The sequence below is a fragment of the Rosa rugosa genome, chromosome 2, assembly GCF_958449725.1.
Source record: "Rosa rugosa chromosome 2, drRosRugo1.1, whole genome shotgun sequence".
Lineage (NCBI taxonomy): Eukaryota > Viridiplantae > Streptophyta > Magnoliopsida > Rosales > Rosaceae > Rosa > Rosa rugosa.
In genome coordinates, this window is record NC_084821.1 from 21046235 (window position 1) to 21069034 (window position 22800).

General features: G+C 39.9%; 2 protein-coding genes across 2 annotated transcripts; one reads left to right on the forward strand and one right to left on the reverse strand.

Annotated features, from left to right (window-relative positions):
• Positions 1 to 11269: 11269 nt before the first annotated feature.
• On the forward strand, positions 11270 to 13106 carry LOC133731742 (lysM domain receptor-like kinase 3). Its single transcript, XM_062159153.1, has one exon. The coding sequence runs from the start codon at positions 11433 to 11435 to the stop codon at positions 12831 to 12833; it is 1401 nt and encodes a 466-aa protein (XP_062015137.1). The 5' UTR covers positions 11270 to 11432; the 3' UTR covers positions 12834 to 13106.
• Positions 13107 to 13685: 579 nt separating this feature from the next.
• On the reverse strand, positions 13686 to 18086 carry LOC133732085 (uncharacterized). Its single transcript, XM_062159549.1, has 10 exons — positions 17702 to 18086; positions 17554 to 17604; positions 16975 to 17100; positions 16113 to 16529; positions 15375 to 15820; positions 15184 to 15283; positions 14936 to 14995; positions 14608 to 14700; positions 14412 to 14528; positions 13686 to 14300 (listed from the first exon to the last, which is right to left on the reverse strand). The coding sequence occupies exons 1-10, from the start codon at positions 17801 to 17803 to the stop codon at positions 13992 to 13994; spliced, it is 1821 nt and encodes a 606-aa protein (XP_062015533.1). The 5' UTR covers positions 17804 to 18086; the 3' UTR covers positions 13686 to 13991.
• Positions 18087 to 22800: the final 4714 nt, after the last annotated feature.

Consider the following 22800-nt stretch of genomic DNA (forward strand, 5'->3'; position numbering starts at 1 on the left):
GCTATGCAATGACCATTGGAATGTGAGTCTTCAGGGTAGTGTTGGCTCAGTGAACAAAGTGTAGGAGCTTAAAGTAGCTTCTAGGAGTTATAATCTTTTGAGGAGTGGGGGCCTTTTAGATTTAACGTACTCTTATTTACATAGGGGATAGAATTGTATCTTCTGATGTAGTGTTGTGGTTGATTTAGTCATAACATTGACTTATACTTGTGGTTGGGAGTTGTTCAAGTATTAATCATAGGTAGTTATGCTCCTTAGGTGATGGATTCACAGGGAGGCCAAGCTAAGGGTCGAGGTAGACCCAGAGGCAGAGGTAGAGCCTGAGGTAGGGGCAGGATTCCTCCTCCTGTTGAGGAGATGTTTGAGAATGATGTCGAGGCCTCGAATGTTGAGCTGCATGTTCCACCTGTTGTGGAGGTTGTGGATGTTGTAGATCCCACTCGTTTGTCTAAGTTGGCAAAGGAGATTTTGAGGCTGGGAGGAGTCCCATTTTAGGGAGGTACGGATCACATGTTGGCAGATCAATGGATCGAGAACATGAGGACCTACTTCGAGATGCTCGTTTGCGACGACATTGAGAAGAGAAAGATTGCGGCCTTTATGCTCCAAGGCGATGCACGGGAATGGTGGAGCGGCACACAGAGAGTTATGGATGTGTCCACCATGACCTGGGATGGTTTTGTGGAATTGTTCAGGAAGAAGTACTTTCCGCCTTCAGTGAGGGAGCAGTTGGAAAGGGAATTCATCTCGTTAGTCCAAGGGACTAAGAGTGTGAGGGATTATGAGGCTGAGTTCTCAAGGTTGTATCGGTTTGTAAGACAAATGGATGCTGAGAGTTTAGCTATAAAGTTTCAGTGGGGACTGAATGCTTCGATCTGGCACGAGGTCGCTATTTCGGAATTGAAGACGATGGAGCTCATTTTCGCTAAGGCTATGGCCATTGAGCAGGAGAACCAGACTTTCCAGGAGCAGGAGTCGGCTTAGAGGGACTCCCGAAGGAAGGGAAAGGCAACTGCTGAGAGCAGTGAAAGGACATATGATCTGGGTGGGTTCTGGAAGAGGAGCTGGACTCATCAGCAGGCACCAGCTAGGGAAGCGGCTGCACCTGCTAGGGCTGCACCTGTTGGGCAGGGAGCACCTTTAAGATGTTACAATTGCAAGGAGATTGGTCATACTGCTAGGGTTTGCACAAAACCGAAGAACTTGGCATGCTTCACATGTGGCCAGACAGGGCATTTCTCAAGGGATTGTACGCAGCAGCAGGGTAGGGGACAAGGGAATCAACGGGGGCAACAGCCTTTGGGGCATGTCTGAGTGGATGCTAATTTCAGCAAGGGGTAAGGAATGGAGGTGTCTTATCAGCCTTAAGATTTTTCTTACTAAGGCGAAGTGTGATAGTGGAGAACCTAATTCCTTTGTGTGTTGTGACAGGCTTTGCCTGATGTTTATAGTTAGACTTTTGCGTGTGGCTTCCTTTTGTAAAATACTGTTTTATGTGGTATGTTGCATGATGCATTTTTCATTGTTGTAACAGAGGAGTCTTTTACAACTTTGTTTGTATGTGCAATACCATGTGACAATTGATGAGTAGTTCGGTCGAGGCTGAATCTCATCTTATTGTGTTCGGAGATAGTTGGAATGCTTGTTGTGATTTTGCAAATAGTTGACTGTGGCAAGACCTTGAGTTTATCGATTGGTTTGAAATGAAATGTCATTTTAAATTTTGCATAAGAGTGTTGCAATAGTTGGTATATCGATCAGATACTGTGAGGACAGGACTCTGGACTCTTTGGTAGTTGGGCATAGTGCTGTAGTTTTGCAGAATTGTTGTTGCATTGGTACGTGATTGAAACAGGTGAGATGTTTATATATCGATTTTTATTTGTGTTAAAAATCATGGACGTGACACCAGCATCCAAGCAACGCAGCTTCTCAGCCCACCAAATCAGCAGGCCCAGCAGAAGCCCAAAAAAACATCGCTACGCACTCCTGCATCAACACGTGCGTGCGCTAGGATCGTTTTGTTTTCTCGAAACCAAGTATGTTCTCTTTTATTTATTTAATTTCATACTCCGGTAAATTTAATTATTTACAGTTAGAACTTTTGAACATGTACGGTTAGATAATATTGATCCTTTTAGCATACCTTGATATTTTATCTATGTTTTATTATTCGTAGAAATTTGAGCATGCTATATTATTGCTGTTATTATGTGTAGCATATATTTTGTTATATGTTATTTGTGAAATTTTGAGCATGTCTTGTAATTTATATTACTACCTTCTATAATTGTTTTTAATGTGGAATTCTAAACCATGTTTTTTTAATAATTGTTTTATTCAACATGTTATATATAAATTGAGTTTTGCCTTGATAATGAAAATTCATGCACAATATAAATACATAATAATGAAAATTCATGCACAATATAAATACATAATTACCATGATAAAATATTTTTCACATAGCATCGAAAAAATGTGACCATTACGAATCTTGGTCTTGAAATCTAATTCATATCATTGGAAAATAATTCACGTGGATGTCTTTATGACTGCGTAATTTATATATCTTCTCTCTTGTTTATGTAGATGGATGATCCAACTCGACCTGAATTTGACATTTTGGACTCAGAAGGACTTGAGTACCATCGTTGGGTTTCTGATGTGGAAACCGCCTTTGTGGCAAAAAACTATACTGCCACCATCCAAACTCTCACTGACCCCAAAGACGATGGATCGTCTAACAGGGTGAAAGCAAGTGCCTTAATGTTTCCAAGGCGACATATTGATCCTAGCCTACGTTGGGAGTACCTTCAGTTGAAGAAACCCAAAGAACTGTGGGATGCCCTTAAGGGACGTTTTGGGAAAATTCATGACACTTTGCTCCCAGAACTGACCGCTCAGTGGAATGAAATCCGCTTGCTTGACTACAAAAGGGTCAATGACTTCAACAAGGACATGTTGCGCCTAAAGGCAGGTCTCAATTTCTGTGGAAAGGAACTCACAGAAGATGATATGATCCAGAAGACTCTTTGTACTTTTCCTACTTCAACACTTATACTAGCGAACCAGTATAGGCTGGAGTATGACAAGAAAAGAATCACAACCTTCAATGAGCTGATCAACCTACTGCAAGTGGCTGAGAGGCATAATGAGGTTCTTTTGTACAACAATGTCAAGCCCGTTGGGACAAAGAAAATTCCCAAGGTTAATTATGACAAAGTGCAAGGTGGAAAGAACCCCAATGCAAAGGGGGTTGGACGTGTTGATCCCTACCCACATGGAAACAATGCACCACGTGGAAAGGGACATGGGCATCGTGGTATGGGCCGTGGAGGCCCTCCCAACGTATGGCGCAGAGATGGTGGTGCTGGCCCTAGTGGTCATGGAAACAAGGTGCAAAAGGCATTTAAGAACCCTTCAGTCAAAAAGGAAAAAGTTGGCAATGAACCATGCTATAGGTGTGGAGTTATTGGGCATTGGTACAAGAACTACCAAGCAAGCAACAGAGTAGCAGCCACTTACAAGAGGTATAGGGAGTCTAAAGAACAAGAGGCTCACTATATGGAAGAAGGAGGCCGTGACCCATACGTCAACCTCACAATTGCAGACTTCAATGACAATAAGGAACTTGCTCAGTCAATGGATGCTCCAGATTATGACTGATCTGCTTTATTTATTTACTTTATTTTCCAAAGACAGTTGTGAATGCATAATGCCTCTTTTTTTTTTTTAATTAGACCATTGCTTGGTCATAAAGTTTATTTAAATAATGGTTTGATGAATTAGATTTCTGAACAAGACCTTGATTTGATTATCGTTGGCTTATTAATAAATTTCAGATTTTATTATGAAGCATTGAATTTATTCGATTTTATTTACTACACACATATACATGGTTCGAAATAGCACTATAAAGATGTACATCAATACATCTAAAAAAAATCAAGAAAAATTATTAGAATGAAAAGATTATCCTTCTACTTAAATCAAAATACTCTAAAAAATATGAGATATATTTTTTAAATTATTTAATAATACCTTCCATTTACTTGTAGGAATGAATCGAGGAGAACTTGAGTGCTTAGTTGATAGTGGGACTACCCACACCATATTAAGGAATAGGCAAATATTCATTGAATTAATAGCCTATAATTCCTCTATGACTATGATGATTGGATCATCACAAGTAATAAAAGGGCGAGGAATTGCCAAATTTTTGCTGCCTAACGGCACAATATTTAAAGTCACAGACGCTCTATATGCACCAAGAGCTAATCGAACCTTGTTAAGTTTCAAAGATATTCGTGCCAACGGTTATCATATAGAAATCCACTGTGAGAATGGAACCAAATACCTTTATATTACCTCTAATGAATGTGGAAGGAAACGCATTTTAGAGAAACTAATGAGTCAATCTAGTGGACTATACCTCACTACTATTAGGATCATTGAATCATATGCTGTCACCAACAATGAAATGTGGGACACTGACTCATACAGGCTTTGGCATGACTGCCTAGGGCACCCTGGTCGTGACATGATGATCCGTATTTTAAAGAACTCAAATGGACATCCCTTCTTTAAAGTGAAAAATATAATGGGACAAAAATCAGCCACATTGTGAGGTGTCGGTCCTAGTACTGCTCAAATGCAACCATTGCCTTCTGAAGTACCAGAAGCACTACCTCCCTCCCATTATGCCTCATTGACTATTTCAAAAAGCACATCACTCGTTTTGCAAAGCCTGCTCTTTAGCAAAAACAGAATCGAGACCTTCCTATGTTAAAGATACAAAACAAAACATTTCATTCTTACAAAAGATGCAAGGAGATATCTGTGGACCTATCCATCTAGAATGCGGACCATTCAAGTACTTTATGGTTTTGGTGGATGCTTCGACATGCTGGTCACATGTCGCATTATTGTCCACAAGAAATGCTGCATTTGCAAAACTTCTAGCACATTATACGTTTAAGAGCTCACCACCCTGATCACCCTATCAAGTCTATAAGGTTTGATAACGCTGGAGAGTTTGCATCAAACGCATTTGATGATTATTACATGTCTATTGGGATCGATGTAGAGCATCATGTACCCCATGTGCATACACAAAATGGTCTCGCAGAAGCAACCATTAAAAGGCTACAGATGGTGGCTAGGGCACTGGTTCTGCGCACCAACCTGCCTATATCTGCCTGGGGTTATGCAATATTGCATGTAGCTTTACTTATTCGTTTCAGACCCACTGCTAGCCAACCATTTTCTGCGTACCAGTTGGTAATTGGATATGAGCTTGATATTTCACACTTACGCATATTTGGTTGCACAGTATATGTGCCTATTGCGCCTCCACAGCGCACCAAAATTTGTCCTCAGAGACGATTAAGTATTTATGTTGGATATGAATCTCCAACAATTATCCTCTATTTGGAACCCTTGACAGGCGATCTCTTTACTGCTAGATTTGCGGATTGTCACTTTGATGAGACAGTCTTCCCATCATTAGGGGGAGATAGGAAAAAGGATTTTCCAAGGGAACGACAGGAATTGTCGTGGTTTGTCCCCACTCTGTCTCATTTTGATCCCTGCACTTCACAATATGAAAGTGAAGTGAAAAGAATAATTGATCTTTAGAACGTAGTAGATTCGATGCCTGATGCATTTACTAATATCGCAAAAGTGACGAGATCACATATACCAATTGCAAATGTGTCTGCAAGGTTAGAAGTCCCCAACAAGGGGCACGGCGCCGCAAATAAAGGCGCTGCAATCACACTTAGTGGAGGTTTGGTTGAGGCTGTGGCTCCCCAAAGGAAGAGAGGGAGGCCACTCGGTTTGACTGACACTCACCCAAGGAAGAAGAGGGCGAGTAAGGCATAAACCGATCCATTAATCATCAATATAGAGAATCCCTCTCATGAGATTGTCTCTGATTATAGTTATGTCCATGAATCAATACTGGAGGACGCTCCGATGTTTGAAATGATTCCAGAGAACAAAGAAATCTCAATGGATTATGAGAGTGTGTATGAGTTGATGGAAAGATCTTCCATACACATTGATGATGTATTTGCAAACACTGTTGCTCAAGAAATCATATAGCACAATGATATCGAACCACGCTCTGTTGCAGAATGTTAACAAAGAGCAGATTAGTCTAAATGGAAAGAAGCAATCCAGGCAGAAGTAGATTCTCTGGCAAAGAGACATGTATTTGGTCCGTAGTGTTAACCCTACCAAGTGTAAAGCCTATAGTACATAAATGGGTATTTGTCAGAAAGTGTAATGAGAAGAATGAAGTTCTGAGGTACAAGGCTCACCTTGTGGCGCAAGGTTTCTCACAACGCCCTGGAATTGACTATGAGGAGACATACTCTCTGTTAATGTTGATGACCGAGGGGGTCTAATTAACATAAAAGAAAGAGAGAGTAAGAGAGAGAAGACAAGATGTATAGTGGTACATTTCCCGCCTTAGCGGGAAACTACGTCCACTTCAATATTGCACTATATGTGTTTGGGCCTTACGGCCCAACATGATTACAGGATGTTGTAATGGGATGTTGAGTAAGTGGGAAAGAGTCTCCTTATATAGAGGAGGGAAGCTCCTTCCTTTACATGTTTTCCAATATGGGATGCCAAAACCACTATTCTAGTGTAGAAAGGCCTATTATGGAGGCAACTTGGCAAGGCCGGGAAGGTGGCTTCCCGGCTAGGTATTGACCGCTTCCGACTACCGTGGCGTAGCTTGAACATCGGGCTACGGGATGCATGTCGCGGTTAGGTCCCACCACGGCTTGTGGGCCCCCCTAAGAGGGTGTTGCTTATGCTTAGTGACATAGAAAATAGCCTTGCTAGTAGAGGTATCTACAAGTCCCCGAAGTCCCCAAGTAAGAGGAGTTTCTTGGTTGGGGAGTTATAATCATGAAGTCATCAAGCATAAGCAACCGAGCGGCACAGAGCCCCTACAAGTCCCCGAACTCTGTAAGTAAGAAGGGACTCGTTAACCTACACAACAAATACAAAAACACGCATATGGAGAATGCTTGTTGTATTGAGCAACGTATGTGAGTTGCATTGATATGCATTGGCATATATGAATGTACGAGGTGCATGATACATATTGATGTATACATGTGAATGGCGCCCTACACGATCGATTATGGCGTATAAATTAGAGAACGCATATGGTTGTGTGAACATATCACGAATAAGCATATGAATTGCATACGATGCGCGTGGTGCTTGCAAGAGAACGAAAGAGGTCGAGTTGACGAGGTTACATTCGGTGTAAGTTGCATGAGTGCCATGAAGGCAAGCGTTTGTAATTCGTGAACGATGAATACGCGAAGGCTTTTGTTTGTTTGGTTGTCGCTCGTATTAATGGAACGTGAAAAGAATTCGATTTGTTGCAAGCGACAAATGGTAGAAGAATTCAATGTTCCGTTAATGTGTATTATGTCAAGGGGATGTGAGTGTAAAGCTTGGGAATGCCGGAAGGCAAGAGCGTGAAAGCTCGGGGGTGCCGGAAAGGCGTGAGCGAGAAGCTCGGGTGTGCCGGGAAGGCGTGAGCGGAATGCTTGGGGGTGCCGGGAAGGCGTGAGCGGAAAGCTCGGGGGTGCCGGGAAGGCATGAGCGGGAAGCTCGGGGGTGCCGGGAAGGTGTGAGCGGGAAGCTCGAGGGTTGCCGGGAAGGCATGAGCGGGAAGCTCGGGAGTTGTCGGGAAGGCATGAGCGGAAAACTCTAGAGTTGCCGGGAAGGCATGAGCGGGAAGCTCGGGGTTGCCGCGAAGGCGTGAGCATCTGGGGTTTTTTTAGGGAGTTTTTGCCAATCTCTAAGTTGCAATTCATCTTTTTATGCTGAACTTTATGCGGTTATTGTGGCTATTGAAGTTGCTTTCACTAGAGGTTGGCTTGCTCTGTGGTTGGAAAGCGATTCTATTAGTGTGATAGCGTCTATTTCCTCCAAGTCTTTCTCTCCTCCATGGGACTTGAGAGTGAGATGTCAAAACTGCTTGAAGAAAATTCAACACATGCAATTTTGTAGCACTCATATTTTCAGAGAAGGGAATGCAGCAGTGGACAAAATGACAAATTTAGGTGTTTCAAGTGACTCGTTTACTTGGTATGCTAGCCCTCTTGCTGAGCTTCACAGGCACTTGCAAGCTGATTTTTTGGGACTCCCAAATTATCGTTTTTCATTTGATAAATGGTTGCTTATTTAATGCCTGCAAGTGGCATGATGAAGGAAGTTATTATGGTTGCCGAGATGATCCTGTTGGTTTGTTATTATTGCTCACGCCTTGTCAGAGGCTTATATTTCTAGGAAGTTGTGCGCAAAGTTAGCTACATGATCAACTGCATGAAGTTGCAAGGGAAAATTTGGCATATTTTGGGTGCTAGCCTTTTAATTTCATGGCTCTCTTTCTTTTAGAATTGTACATGAGGGGGAAGTTCCCCTTCTCTCCTCTTTCGTTGACTTTTTTCTTCTTTATTTGGACTTTGTATTTTTTCTCTTTATTATTAATAAATTGAATAGGGGGACGAGCGGTGGGTTCCTAGAGTGGGACAGACCCTTCGCCTTCGGGTTTGAGGGTGGGACAAGTTCCCTCCCTACATCGTCTGCCTCTAAGGAGCTAATATCGCCTAATCCCTTATTCTTTAAAAAAAAAAAAAAATCACGATCAAAGGGAACTTAAAGACCAAAATTAAGGAGTCATGCAACAATTTTGGGTCAAAATAGTATTGTCCAACGATAATGAAAATAAAATGGAGCGGCGAACTGTCAAGATACAAATCCAGCAGGTTTGGCTGGGTTGGCTAACTGGGTTAGTGATCGAGTCCATATCCAAAGACCAAAGCTTTGGACAATTTGTTGACAAGTGATAGCCGACAGACTTGAGCTAGTTTTGGATGGGAAAGATATATACATTATGGGTCTCTTTCGGTGCTGCCAAAGTACCAAGGGAACTATTTGCCTCTTTCAACAACCTCTTCTTAAACAAAACCCCAACGACCTTAGTGGAGCTATTGAAAAACCTCTTTCAGAAAAATCGCTAGAAAGTCAGCGAATATGTTGTTTTCAATATCATCTTCTCATGATCTACAGCCACAAAATGGGTTGACTTCCGTCACCGACGAAATCTCAACTCGATTGTGTTAGGCGTAGCTGTATGCATGCCCACTGAGACTTTCTCTGCTTCTTTTCAAAGCAGCAAATCTTGTGTGGTTGAAACACAAGGCTGGGGACTTGGGTATATTAGATATGACACCTTCTAATACAATTGTGATGTCATTATGTAGTTGACTAATCTGAAACAAGGTGCAACAAGCATGCTATGACGCATTTCCGTTGAAATATAAACACAGGTCAGCTTGAACACACAGGTTACAAACCTTGCCCCCGACAAAGATGTTGTATTTCTGGATTTAAAAATAAATATAAATATTTTTTTTATAGGAGTGAAGTCTACACGTACTCCTTATTTTACAATTCATACTTCATGTTTTATTTTTTTGTAACTTAAATTTTATCTTTTTATAAGAATTTTGACCAAAGAATAAAAGCAAGGCCGGCCTTGCTGCTGGGCAGCATTGGCGACTGCACAGGGCACAACAAAGAGAAGGGCACCAGATTTTTAAAATAAGATTTAATATATATATATATATATATATATATATATAAATAAGTAAGGAACGTTAAAAAAAAAAATTACAGATTTCTAGACGCAATTATTCCAACATCTTTTCTTCTTTCTTTTTCCAATTGTACGCACGACGCCATTATTCCAGCGTCTCTTACTCTCTCCCAAACCTTGAAATCAAGCAAATTTTTTTTAAATTGGTTTCAATGGTTGTTCAATCATTCAATTTCTTCTCATCATTTATCATCACCACTCTTTCTCCTCTCTATGCTTATGTTCTTCTACGGTGTTCATACGAATTATTCAGGTTTCCATCAATGTAGGCTGAGGTACAAATCAAAATACGTATTAGGTGTTTTTCAGTTTTGATTTTGGGTTACTTGATTTCTGGGTTCTATTGATTGCTAATTTGTTTTCAATTTTCAATATTAGGTGCAATTGGAAGTTGGAGTTCCAAGTCGATCTCGAGCAGAAAAGGAAAAACAAGGAGCAAAGTTGATTCCACGTTTTATTGTTCTATGCTCAAGTATTTACATTTAAAGTTTAGTAGACTAATGTTTGGCTTCTCTTTAGAGATCTCAATTATTGAAGACTTCTTTTTTTCATTTCATTTTATTGATGTATATATATATTTTTCGCCCAGGGCCTTGAAAAACTTAAGACCGGCCTTGAATAAAAGATGGAGTGTGGATTACAAATTATAAAGCATGAATTTGATTATCCTTTGTCGAACTGAACTTAAGACATCCACAAAAAAAAAAAAAAAAAAAAAAAACAGATATGCACAAGAATACAACGATTATGCAAGAGAATTTCAGGTTGTCAGAAAGAATCTGCCAGTTGGTTTAGATGTGATTGCTCCTGCCTTTACATACCCAGAAGGCCAGCTTCACCGACACCAAAGCCAAGAATAACAAAGTTTTGATTATGGGACCACAGCCAACGACCCAGGGTTAAAGTGTTCCATTGTTTTGTAAAACTAAATCGGAAGCAAAAATAATTAAGAGTGTAAATGAAATTTAGTCTTACGAAATAAATATTGAAATGGTGAACCAAAACAGAAGCAAAGAAAACAACAAGCTTCATGTGTCATTGTCTTCCATTAATGATATTTAAAAATGACCAGATCCTTAAACGTATATGGACTTGGTGTTATTGAATAGTCTTCTCTCTGTGCCTTTGAACCCAAAACATTCAAAACACGTGTCTATTGTTTGTGTATATTTCATGTTGATGAATATAATGATGCACCGAATTTTCCGTTACATTCTAACAGAAATCAATACAAACGTAATTGTCCGTCTTAATTTTCACCACGCAAAGAAATACTGAAACTTTAGTCAAGCTCATCTATCACTTAATGAGAAAAACAGACATTGTATAACGTTATGAGATTATTTTACGCAAAACGTACGCACCCTCATTTATTATCCTAGTTACATATTGAAAAGTCAAACAACATAGGTGACCCAACTCTCTCCCTTTCACCCCACCAGCAATGTCGATGATGCAAAACAATGAGCAGTCAAATAAAATTCACTACCCAAATTGGAAATACAGGTAAAAAGGAAGAAAGAAAGATTCTTTTGCTTTACCATGTCAGAGGCGACGGGGAAGCCGTGAAGCCCTAGAAGTCCAAAAAAAACAAAACACTTGATCACCACTTCAGTGCAACTCCGATTCCCATTGCAGCTTACTAAAATACGCCGCCGCCGCCGCCGCCGCCGCCGGCCTAAGTCAGAGACCCGCCGCAGCAGCAACAAGAAAACATCTTTGAAAACATTAAATGCCTCTTCAGCAATCTCCCCACAATAAAAACCACCCAAGCCATATATTGTCGGTGCCACCAGCCACCCATATGTGCAAAACCAAAATGGCCGTCGACGCCGCCCAGCCCACCTCCTCCCCTCGACCCACAACCCAATTGTCCGAATCCGCCCGGACCCAGACCCGAACCCGAACCCAAACCCGACCCACCTTCCCCACCACCTCCTCCTCCTCCTCCGAGCCCTCCACCTCCAGCTCAAACACAAGCTACAAGCTCTCCTCCACCACCTCCACCTCCAGCCAAACCTCCCTCACCGGCTTCCGCCTCTCCCTCCCCGAAAACCCTAACCTCTACGACCTCTCCGAAATCCACGCCGCCACCAACAACTTCCTCGCCAAGCGCTTCAGCTCCACCTCCTCCACCCCCTCCTGGCGCTGCACCCTCCGCGGCAGAGACGCCGTCGTTTTCCAGCGCAAGTTCCGCCGCAGGCTCGAAACCCAAGAACTCAAGAACCGGCTCTCCATGCTCTGCCGCAGCCACCACACCTCCATCGTCAAGCTCCTCGGCGCCTCCGTCTCCGGCGACAACATCTTCTTGGTCTACGAATTCGTAAGCAACTGCGCCAGCCTCGCCGCGTGTCTGAGAAACAAGATCAACCCCAATTTCACCGTGCTGTCGACGTGGGCGTCAAGAATGCAGGTCGCCGCCGACCTCGCTCAGGGCCTCGATTACGTTCACAACAATACAGGCCTCAATGTCACCATAGTCCACAACCGCATCAAGAGCAGCAGCTTTTTGGTGACGGAGCCTAATTGCAATGGCAGGATATGCCATTTCGGGACTGCCCAGTTGTGCGGCGAGACCGATTTCCATACCCAGATGGATTCCAAGCCCAAATCCGCAGTTTCGGGTGAGATCATTGAGGTGGGTGAAGAAATGGGTCGGAGCCCGAAGTCGAAACTGGGACGATCCGACAGCGGAAAAGCCCAATTCGAAGGAGAGAGAGGGTACATGTCGCCGGAGTTTCAGACCACCGGCGTCGCCACCCAAAAGTCCGACGTGTACGCATTCGGGGTCGTAATTCTGGAGCTGTTGTCGAGCCAGGAGCCGTTCAAGTACAAGTTCGATAAAACCCGCGGTGATTTTATCAGAACCTCCGTCGTCGACTCCGCTCAAGCCGCCGTCGACAGCGGCGGTTTGAGGACGTGGGTGGATAGCAGGCTGAAGGACTCGTTTCCCGTCGATGTGGCCGAGAAGCTGACACGTCTGGCGCTGGAGTGCGTACACGTGGAGCCAGATAAGCGACCCAGCATGGGACGCGTGGCGGGGAAGATCTCCAAGTTTTACTTGGATTCCCGGACTTGGGCGGAGAATTTGAGAATGCCCACCGGAATTTCGATCTCGCTGGGTCCGAGATGATCGAAGGGGAATTTTAATTTAAATTTTTTTTTTTTTTGTATTTTTGTAATTATTTGATTATTAAGGTTCCAAAAAAATGAGAGTGACATAACTCATTATTGAACATAAACAATGATACTCTGATTTGACAATGACAGCAGTTGGGAATTATGGATATTGTTTATAGGGATCAAGGCTGCTACTAATAAAAAATAGTGATGAGAATCGGAAGGACGAAGATTTTGTTTTCAGACAAATGTATATAATTATGTAGATGAGTCATTTTGTTTTGTATGGTGAAGGTGCACATGACTATGAGGGAGCTTTGCAAAATCTACTCCTACCATTATTAGATTCAAATAATCACATGGTTGATAAATTTTTTTGCATATTACAACTCGACTTATAAAAAAGAACAAGCATTGTATGGTGAAAAGGATCTGGGCAGCTAAGGTTTCAAGTAAAATAAAAGTTTATATTTGGAAGGTTCCATCCTACCCGCTGTAACGCAGCTTAGAGAACGCAGGGCTAATTTGGAGGGGGGCTGCTACTTTTGTAACGATGCAGAGGAATCCATAATTCATATCAGTATGGATTGTGGGTTCGTAAGGGATTTGTTCGAATTGTTCCCTTCTTTGCTGGCCGCAGTAGCAGCTCCCCCGAGTTCATTGCTTGATTGGTTGTGTCATTGTAAGTCTTGTATCTCAGAGGAGGATTTTGATTTGTTGTTTGATGCTCATTTGGGGAGTTTGGAAAGACAGAAATCAACGAGTTTTGGTCTAGTACAGAGCCGCCCCAAGGGTCTCAACCTGAAGCAGGCCTCATTTTTCTTAAAAGTCCATTATACAAAAGTGGAAAAATAGAAATGACATGAGAAAGAGGAAAATGTCAAACATCAATTAAAATTACTCTTAACAAGGATTTTTTTGTGTATGAGTATGACAATCAAACCAAAGATCTATAGGGTAAATAATAAAACCTCTTAGTAAAATTAGAGATTCTCATCTTGCAGGTTACAATTGTCATGAACAACTTGACATTTTCTACTCCAACAAGGTTCCCTTGGTTTTTTGTCTAATCCAATAAACAACTTGTATTATCATATATAATCCAATTCCTCTTTATTCATATGCACACTTTCATCCTTTATGGTTAAGACCACATCAAGAATAGACTTCATCACATGGCCAATAGATAATGAAACTCAAAATCATATGGCATTTTCTCAACGGTTGTAGAAATCTTCCCGCCATTATGGCCCCTGAAGCAATCCACCATTGATTTTCTCAAAGACCCAGACGTAGGTAACTGGTGGCACGCCCACTGAACTAGTGAGTCCACATCTACAGCAAAATCAAGCATGTTTCCGAGCAACAGTTCCGGGAATCCAATTTTCTTTGTGCTGGTCACTACAATTGATGCTTGCAAGTACTCCAACTTTGATTTCTCCAACTCTGCTACAACACTATCAGCTGTGTATATCTTCACCTGAATATTAGATGAGGAACATTTCATCAAAAAAAAGAAAAGAAAAAAAGGAGCATTGAAACATGGCATGCTATGTAACAGAACATCTATAATGCTATATCGGTTACTTACTGCTGGAGAAGAACGAGTTCCACAACACAGAGCAAATGTGACATTAGGATCCATGGACTCAAGACCATAGAGTTGGCGAACAGTGGCCTCATCATCATTCTCACCCTTCTGGAAAGCCTATAAAAAAAATGGCATAATAGGAAATCAGACTGCTGATCCTTATATATGAGTCATAAGACCAGTCATATGTACTTACCTCTTTCATCGAAATTGAAGGTGCTGGTTTCCTCAGTATATGATGCTCAATAGATTGAGCATTTAAAATCTTACCTCCTATGTTCAGTGTTGCCTGAATCAAACCATTAATAATTTGTTAGAAGGATAGAAGTTCTCATACTCCTACTTATTCCCTTCTTGGTAGTAAGCGCACAGATTATGGCACTTAAATAATATCAGCAAGTTAAAGAAACATTTTCAGTATATAAATTATATTGGACCCAATATGTAAAATCTTTTCCAAGCAAAGGCTTGTGTCATGTATAGGAACTTGATTGGATCGGATTTCAGTAAACGTTTGGACTTACCTTGTTCAGTAATGTAAGTAATTTGTCTGCGGAAGGATGCGCACCAAATTCGAGAAAGCCCTGAAGAAATGGTTAAGTATATACACTATTAGAGCTTCAGCAGTATTCATGGATTAATAAACTGCATTACCATCCTGATGCATGTGTGCCAAACTTTGTTTGAGAGTGACAACCACTCCAAAATTTGGTTAGGCACACTTTAGGCTAGCCAAAATCTCTAAATGAAAGTTAAAAAGAAGTATATATACATTCATGATACAAGCATTGTACATGTTGATCCAGAATGCTAACTTCTGCTGGTATGCCAAGGACCCCAAATTCACAACCAGGAGATTGTTCAGCAATACCCTGCACAGAAAGAAGTCAGGACGATCAAAACAAAATATGATCGAATTGCGAAATAGACCACACGCTCTATTCAAGATATAATTTCACATACCTCAACTTTTTTAGTAAAGGAATAGAGTTCGATGCTGAAATAGATCTTGGGTCCATAGAATTTGAGGTAAAAACAACCAAGTTCTTGTAAGGGCCAATATCCCTAGGAATAGAGTCTTCCACATTGAAGATACCATAAGGGTCTTGTTGCCTTGATTCCTTCTGTAACAGAAGGCTTGACTTGGAGGTTAGGCTGGTATCATCCCTGAAGCTCCTTGAGGTTACAACAGAAGAGTGCAAAGACCTGGAAATGGGGCCTGATTTCTCCAATTCCATTGTTCTGGTTGTTCTAAGCAGCCTAACATAAATGAGGTTGAGACACTTCAAAATTTCCTCTGAGAGCTTGTTTGGTTGCCAAATCTGGTTGTTCTCTTCTAATTGTGTTGGAATTGGTACAGGTTTTGGTGGGAGATGATCTGAAGAAATGCCTGGTTTAACTTCTCTCAGCTGAGAAAGAAACAGGAGGGAAAAACACCATTAATTGGTCATATTCACCAGATCCAAATTAGTAAGTTTCATTATCTATATGGTGTTATGCACTACATATAAATTAGTAATCTGAAGAATCAATCTGGCTAATCAAAGACTTGAGAACTAAGGCATTGCAATTATTAAATCCTACTCACTATGATATAGTTATTTTGTTCATTGTTTCATCTTTAACAAATAATTGAAACTGTTGCGAAATTTTTCCAAATGATAAAACTCAACTGCATCAACTAAAGTACTTGGGTCAAACCTTTGGTGCTGATGGATGTCTCAGAGTTCGCAAGGGTGAGGGTGTTCTTAACAATCCGCCTTTCCTTGGAACCTTAGACTGAAGTCTAACCTCCTCATAGAAGTAATTTTCTTTCTGATCAGAAAAACTTCTCAAGTTTTCCATTTTCTCATTTAAATTGAGTTCATTATTAAGTTCATAATCACCCTTTATAGCTTTACTTATGAAATGCAATGCCTTGGTTTCATATCCTTTTCTCTCATGATGAACACCTCTGTTCATATGGCTTAGGTTTTCATCATGTTGCCATTGTCGAGCCTTTGATTCCTTAGTAGCTTGTTCTTCCTGTTGCAGTCCTAGTTTAAGTTGTCTGATTTGGTCTTCAAGTCGAGAAATTTCTCCTTCAACGATAGCCAACTCTGCTAAAAGTTCCTTCGTCTGCATAAAAGATGAAACACATAAATGTAAACTCCTTCATAACTATAGTCTCTAATAACTGAGAAACATACTTAATAAGGTCCTCAATAAGTTCTTTAACTAAATAATTCAAGATTTATATGGTTGAATACATATATTGTATATGTATCATCTTGGTGTGGGAGAGAAATAGCTATCATTTGTCCAAAAGCTACTTTGTACATCCCAAAAGTTGAATTTTTAACCCCATTTCAGTTAAGGACTAATGCATATGAAGTAATTTTATCTGTCAATCTAATTACAGAGTCTTACTCTTACATGGTATGTTTCTCGCTTGTCACAAGACTCTAGATATGTGGAATCATATAGTAACTCGAATTAAAGGGCATGATTTCATCGTACAGTACTCTAAATAAATGTACATGTATTATGGATGCCTTCATATTACCAAATTTAAGAAGAATACCTTCTGGGGAAGGAATCTTGGAATTCGAATAGCAGAAGCAGACTCGGAAGTTTTCCGACTGTAGGCATAGTCCAAAACCTCATGTACTTTCTCTTCTTGATTTAACAATCTTTGAAGCAAAGAGACCTACGAAATAGAAACCAGCTTGTCAATGCAACTCTCACTCTCATTTACAGGCCGAGTATATTAATTTGTTCATATTTCCATTTCAGTTTTCTTTTCTGGATGCTCTACTATCCTAGCCCCATTAACCAAAAAAAAAATTGTACTATAAAACAAGAAATCAATGAGAACATGAAGCAGCACTGAGATTGCCTAGTTTTAGGAACAAACTAGAGTGATTTTTTTATTTTTTATTTTATTTTACTTTCTTATCAAAGAGTCTTGAGGGTTCATTTTAGAAGGCCTAAAACAGAGGTGATGTTGCCCAGATAGCTAGCTCAGTACTGTATATTACCTATCAACTTAAGCCAATTTCTTAGCCTTACACAAAATGCTCCCTTTTCTGGATTTTAGTTTTCCCTAGTAAGAGAAAAGTTGTGGTTTTTTATACTAATCAGTTTTGGGAAACTGTCATACCTCTCTTTCAAGCTCCTCTTGGTTTCTCTGCCCACCGACCTTCTTCTTTCTCTGCATTACAAATCAAAGAAACTCATATAAGTGCATAACAAATCGATGAGATGGACTATATAACATCAAGGTATCTATTAGTTTTCAAACAACTCACAATCTCAGATGGTGTGCGAACAGACAAGCTTCTTGGGCTAGACATTATCAAAACCTCACTGCAGCTTAGCGCGCTCGAGCCCTCTCGACCGCCTCGAAGCATAAAACCAAGATGGGTGGTGGTACAATTTTTAATAACGAGGCTTTGAACTCATTCAAACGAGTCTTGGTGGGAGAAGGACCTAATTAGCTTGGTGGAAAAGGAAAGGCGGCAACTACTGCTCTGCTTCTAGCTAGTGCTGGTGACTGTTTATGTCGTTGACGTTTGATTTTTGTTAATAATATTTTGATGACATGTTTGGATTGTATTGGAAACCATGTTTTGGGGACGAAGAAGATGGGAGGGATCTTTCAGGATGATGAGGACGTTGGCTTTGGTGAGACATCATAGTGCCGTAGCTTGCAATTCTGGCTTCGAGGGTAATAGTTTGGCGGTTATACCTTACAAACAAGACTCCTAACGCTTGTAGTTTAGTTTGGTAAGCACAATCATGTATCAATCATTTGATTAATCTCATCCCTATCTTAAGGTGAAACTTTATTTTCTACAAGCGTACTATATAAGATTTGAATTTCCCATCATAGGATGGAACCCAAGAGGTATGGTAAATGTCGATTTTATCCTATCTTATATTATACGAGTTAAATTTGACCAAAATTGATGGTGGACTAGCAATATAACATGTCAAATATGTGATAGGAGAAAACTATTTTGAGATCGCACACACACAAAAGGAGAAGATAAAGTTTAACAGAAATATTAACATCTCATAAAGCTACAGTATTTTATTAAAAATGATTTTCTTTCGTTATTCTCTTTATGGGATTACAGATATTGTTTGAGCCCAAAAGTAATTTTGGCAAGATCCTTTAGTGGATTTAGCACAACGGGCCGATACCTGCGGCTCAAAAATAAGCCTACTCGGGTTTGGGTTACAGCTTCACCCATTCCGTGATCCATAAGGAAAACGAAACCTTATTGGAGTCGGGTAGCGGAGATTGAATAGGAAACTTCAATCAATAATCCTTTTATGGCAAGGAGCAGTCGAAACCCTAGGTATATATACCAGGTTTCAAGGACGAATACAGGATCTCTCTCAAATCAATCAATCCCAGCGATTACAAAGCCTCCCCGGAGCAAACCTTCAACCTCGTTGAAACCCGGTGACCGCGCGCTAGTCCTAGTCTCTTCAAGAGCCGACTGTCAGCATCACCAGATTAACCCAACGACCGTACTTTCAGTCCTAGTCTCCCCAGGAGCCGACTGCTAGCACAACTGCCACCGTTACTACCAGCGAAGCGAGGGTAACGCCCTCGCAACCCAGCGAAGCTAAAGTCACGCTTTAGCACAACCCGTGTTTTCTCCAAACTTCCCAGTGATTGCTCTACTTAGTCTACAATACTAAGTATCGATTCGGTGACGCAAAGAGATCACACTCAAAGTCCTTATCCGTAAGGCAAGAAGTCCTTTCTCGGAAGGCATAGAAAAGAACCTTGTGGCGAGGTTGGTGTTCTCCTCGTCCACAACGCTTGAAGAAGAAGTCAGGTCAAGGGACTCCCCCGACGACTGCACCCCACGGTGCTGGCACGCCCGCGCAATCACAGCAGCAAAAGAGATAGTTTGCAGGCCAACTGGTTTCCGCGTCAAACAGATATACACATATGATCGAGTTACTAAATGTTCATCCATATGTATTTTGAAAGATTTCATTTCCGAAATGACTATATATGAATGAAATCAATCTCTCTCAAGAATGTACATTACAATTATATCAATTTCTTAGGTCGAAAAGGGTAAAAGTACCGAGTGAATAACTAAAGGACATGAACTCAAACATATAATAGAGGACAAATTTTTGCCATTAATTTCAATTAAAAAGTGAAATGACTAGCCCAAGTATCATTTGGTCTAATGGCTTAAGTTTTCTCTTCATAAATGGGAGGTCGAGAGTTAGACTCACAAAAGACGAGTTATTGTAATTCTCAAAAAACTAAAAATAAAAAATAAAAAATGTTAAGAAATTGAAATGCTAAGAATATGACTGTGGGACTGTGGCAGTATCTAAATATTCTTTTCCACATCCTTTTAATTTAAAGAGAAATTTTAAATACACACCCCTAACTACTTAATACACATCCCTAATATTTTATATTTCAAATTAGATTTTATAAGTAAATTAAATGACCAAAATAAACATCTATGTATTAGAAGAAGAAAAAAATTGAATCGCGCATTTCTATATCTCTTTTTCTAAATATACGTCTTTCTTCTCCGCACTTCATCACCTGAATTTCGACTATGGACATGAATTTGAAGACCTCGTTCAACAATCTTCAGTTGAGATATGTATTCTTCATCTTGTATTGAATACAATTCAACGTGATCTCAAGAGTTATCTCATTGAGATCCACCGTTGTTTTGGAGGTGGGTAGCCAGTAAGTTGTGAGAGTGAGTAGAGTAAGAAAGCAAAGCATTTGGTTTTTTTTTTTTTTTCTTATCAGTTTTTAGTTTTCATCTTGCATAAACATACTGAACATGTAGTGCATGAAAGTGTAAATTTTGCAGACAATATTGAAAGTTTAAATTTTGAAGAACTTGCAAATGTTCGAAATCTTATATTTTTAAATAATCAGCTTATATTAGTATTTTCTTCTATGTTTGATACTCATATGCAAACATTCTAATTAAATCCCAGGATTCTCATATGCAAACATTCTAATTATATTGAGATTTAATATGAGTATTTCCAGCAAAAAATAGAAGAAAATATGTAAAAGAAAATTATGAAATCTCAATATACTAATATATAATACTCATTTTAAATAATAATCTTAATATAATCAAATAATAGGATATTTCATGGTTTTAGAGATTAAGGGTATTTTAGGTCATTTGGGTTGTGTATTTAGTCTAATATTAGAATGAAAAATTAAATATGTGGTGTATTGAGTATGGGGTGTGTATTAAGAAATAGGGGTGTGTATTTAAAACTCCTCTAATTTAAATCTAGTGGTATAGAAACTTAATTGCTTCATTATTTTTCACTATTAACACCATTATGACAGAATGGATACTTCCCTCCAAATGTGCTTTTGTGATGAAAATTGTTAACTTCAAAACGTTGTTATATTCAATAAAGGGAAAATATTCATTTATCCTAATTTAACCTACACTAACCTCACTTACCTAAACATCTTATAAGATTGCTCACTTACCTAGCAAATTACATCTGTTTTGCCCTAATACCTAATCAAGTATTTTTTTTTATTGATTTTTGTTTATTTTTGAGACAATTTTGCCCTCCTTCCCTCAATTTGTCATTTAGAGAGAGAGGTCGCCGGACGCCGAACTCCGGTCAACGGTGGCCGGAAACCTCACCGGATGTCTCCAAAGAGGTCGTCAGAGATCTCATAGGTCACAGGAGAATATTATTATCCCCCAATAAAACGCAATAAAAAGTTTATTGCCCCCTAATAAAAAATGTATTGCCCCCCAATAATAAGAAGTTTATTGCCTCCTAATAAGAAGTTTATTGCCTCCTAATAAGAAATTTATTGCCCCCCAATAAAAGTTTTATTGCTTCCTAGTAAAGGTTTTATTGCCCCCAATAAAAATTATTTTTCCACCTAAAAAAAAATGAAGAATAAGAGTTACCAAAATAAGAGTTGCAAATAGTAACCCTTCCCTTGTTTCACTAACACATTATTGTACTGTCAAGAAAATGTTTATACAATATGAACCTTTCCCTAAATCAATTAAGACTTTGATTACCTGCACATAATTAAGCATTATGCTTAAGATGAACTTTCTTTTCATTTTCACATGAGAGAAAGCTATATGAAACCGAAAGTTGACTGAATATATTATTAATTGCAATAAAAAGTAAACATTAAGATACAGGGGGAATTAGTAAGATTTTGGTCTACAAGTGTGTAGCTGTAGCACTCTCATTTGAGCATGGGGCTGTAAGAGCAACTCCAACAGCTTCCCCATATTTTGATTTTTCTCTACTTTAGGGAAAAATGAGCCTCTTTTGCTCCAATAGATTCCCTATAACTATCCCTATTTTAGAGAAAGTGAGGAAAGAGAAAATCAAATTCCCTATATTTACAGCAATCTCTAAAATTTTAAGGAAGAATATGGAGATTTTAGAGATTACTGTAAAATATGGAATCTGTTGGAGTTGGAGAAGAAAAAGATACTAAAGCTTTGACTTTTGCTTCCCTATTATACAGAAATTATAGGGAAGCTGTTGGAGTTGCTCTAACAAGTGTCAATTCCTAACCTGTTCCATTTGCTTGAGGTTAAGCCGTAGGTTTTTTTTTTATGAGTATAAAAATCCCAGAAAGTTTCCAGATCCCCACGTTTCTGCAGCATGAACATGAAAAAATAACCAAAAACAAAAGAATTGATGAGTAGTAATGAAGCTAATGGCAAGGACCTTTTTTGCTAGGTCCAGACCTAAACATCAAGCTCCTCATCGAAGGCCGATAAGTATTATTATCCATATCTCGTCGATGCATCAGACCAGATCGTGAACCATCTTCAGACGCCGACATCAATGACCCAAATTCTTCAGACGCCGCCGACGTTCGACCCAAACTCCATTCCAGCAAGAGATCGGACTTGAACCAAAACCAAGTCGAACTAGACCCGGTGACTTCCAATCGTCAACCACCTCAACTTCTTCCATATTGACGAGCCGGAATAGAACCTGACAAGGCCGCCGTCGACTCCGAATCGACCCGCTCCCAAATCGGATTCCGAGGCTCCGACGATGACTTCTAGCAGCGATGTCGTCTCTGCCGTCGATGAAAGAGAGAGAGAGAGAGAGAGAGAGAGAGAGAGTGTTAATGGCCTGTTCTGTAATTTTTGAATTCTCGGAGTTCATAAGTGTCATTTTACCTTTAAATTGGGTAGGTTGGCACACAAATGGTTTCTGTTTGGGTTAAATTTGAGTATTTAATCAAGACCCCAAAGCTAGGCCTTTATTAATGGTTTTGGCTATACTAATGATTGTAAATGAATAACATGTACTGCATCATCATACCACAAAAAGATGTACCGAAATATTTCTCAAAAATATGTAACAAAAAAAA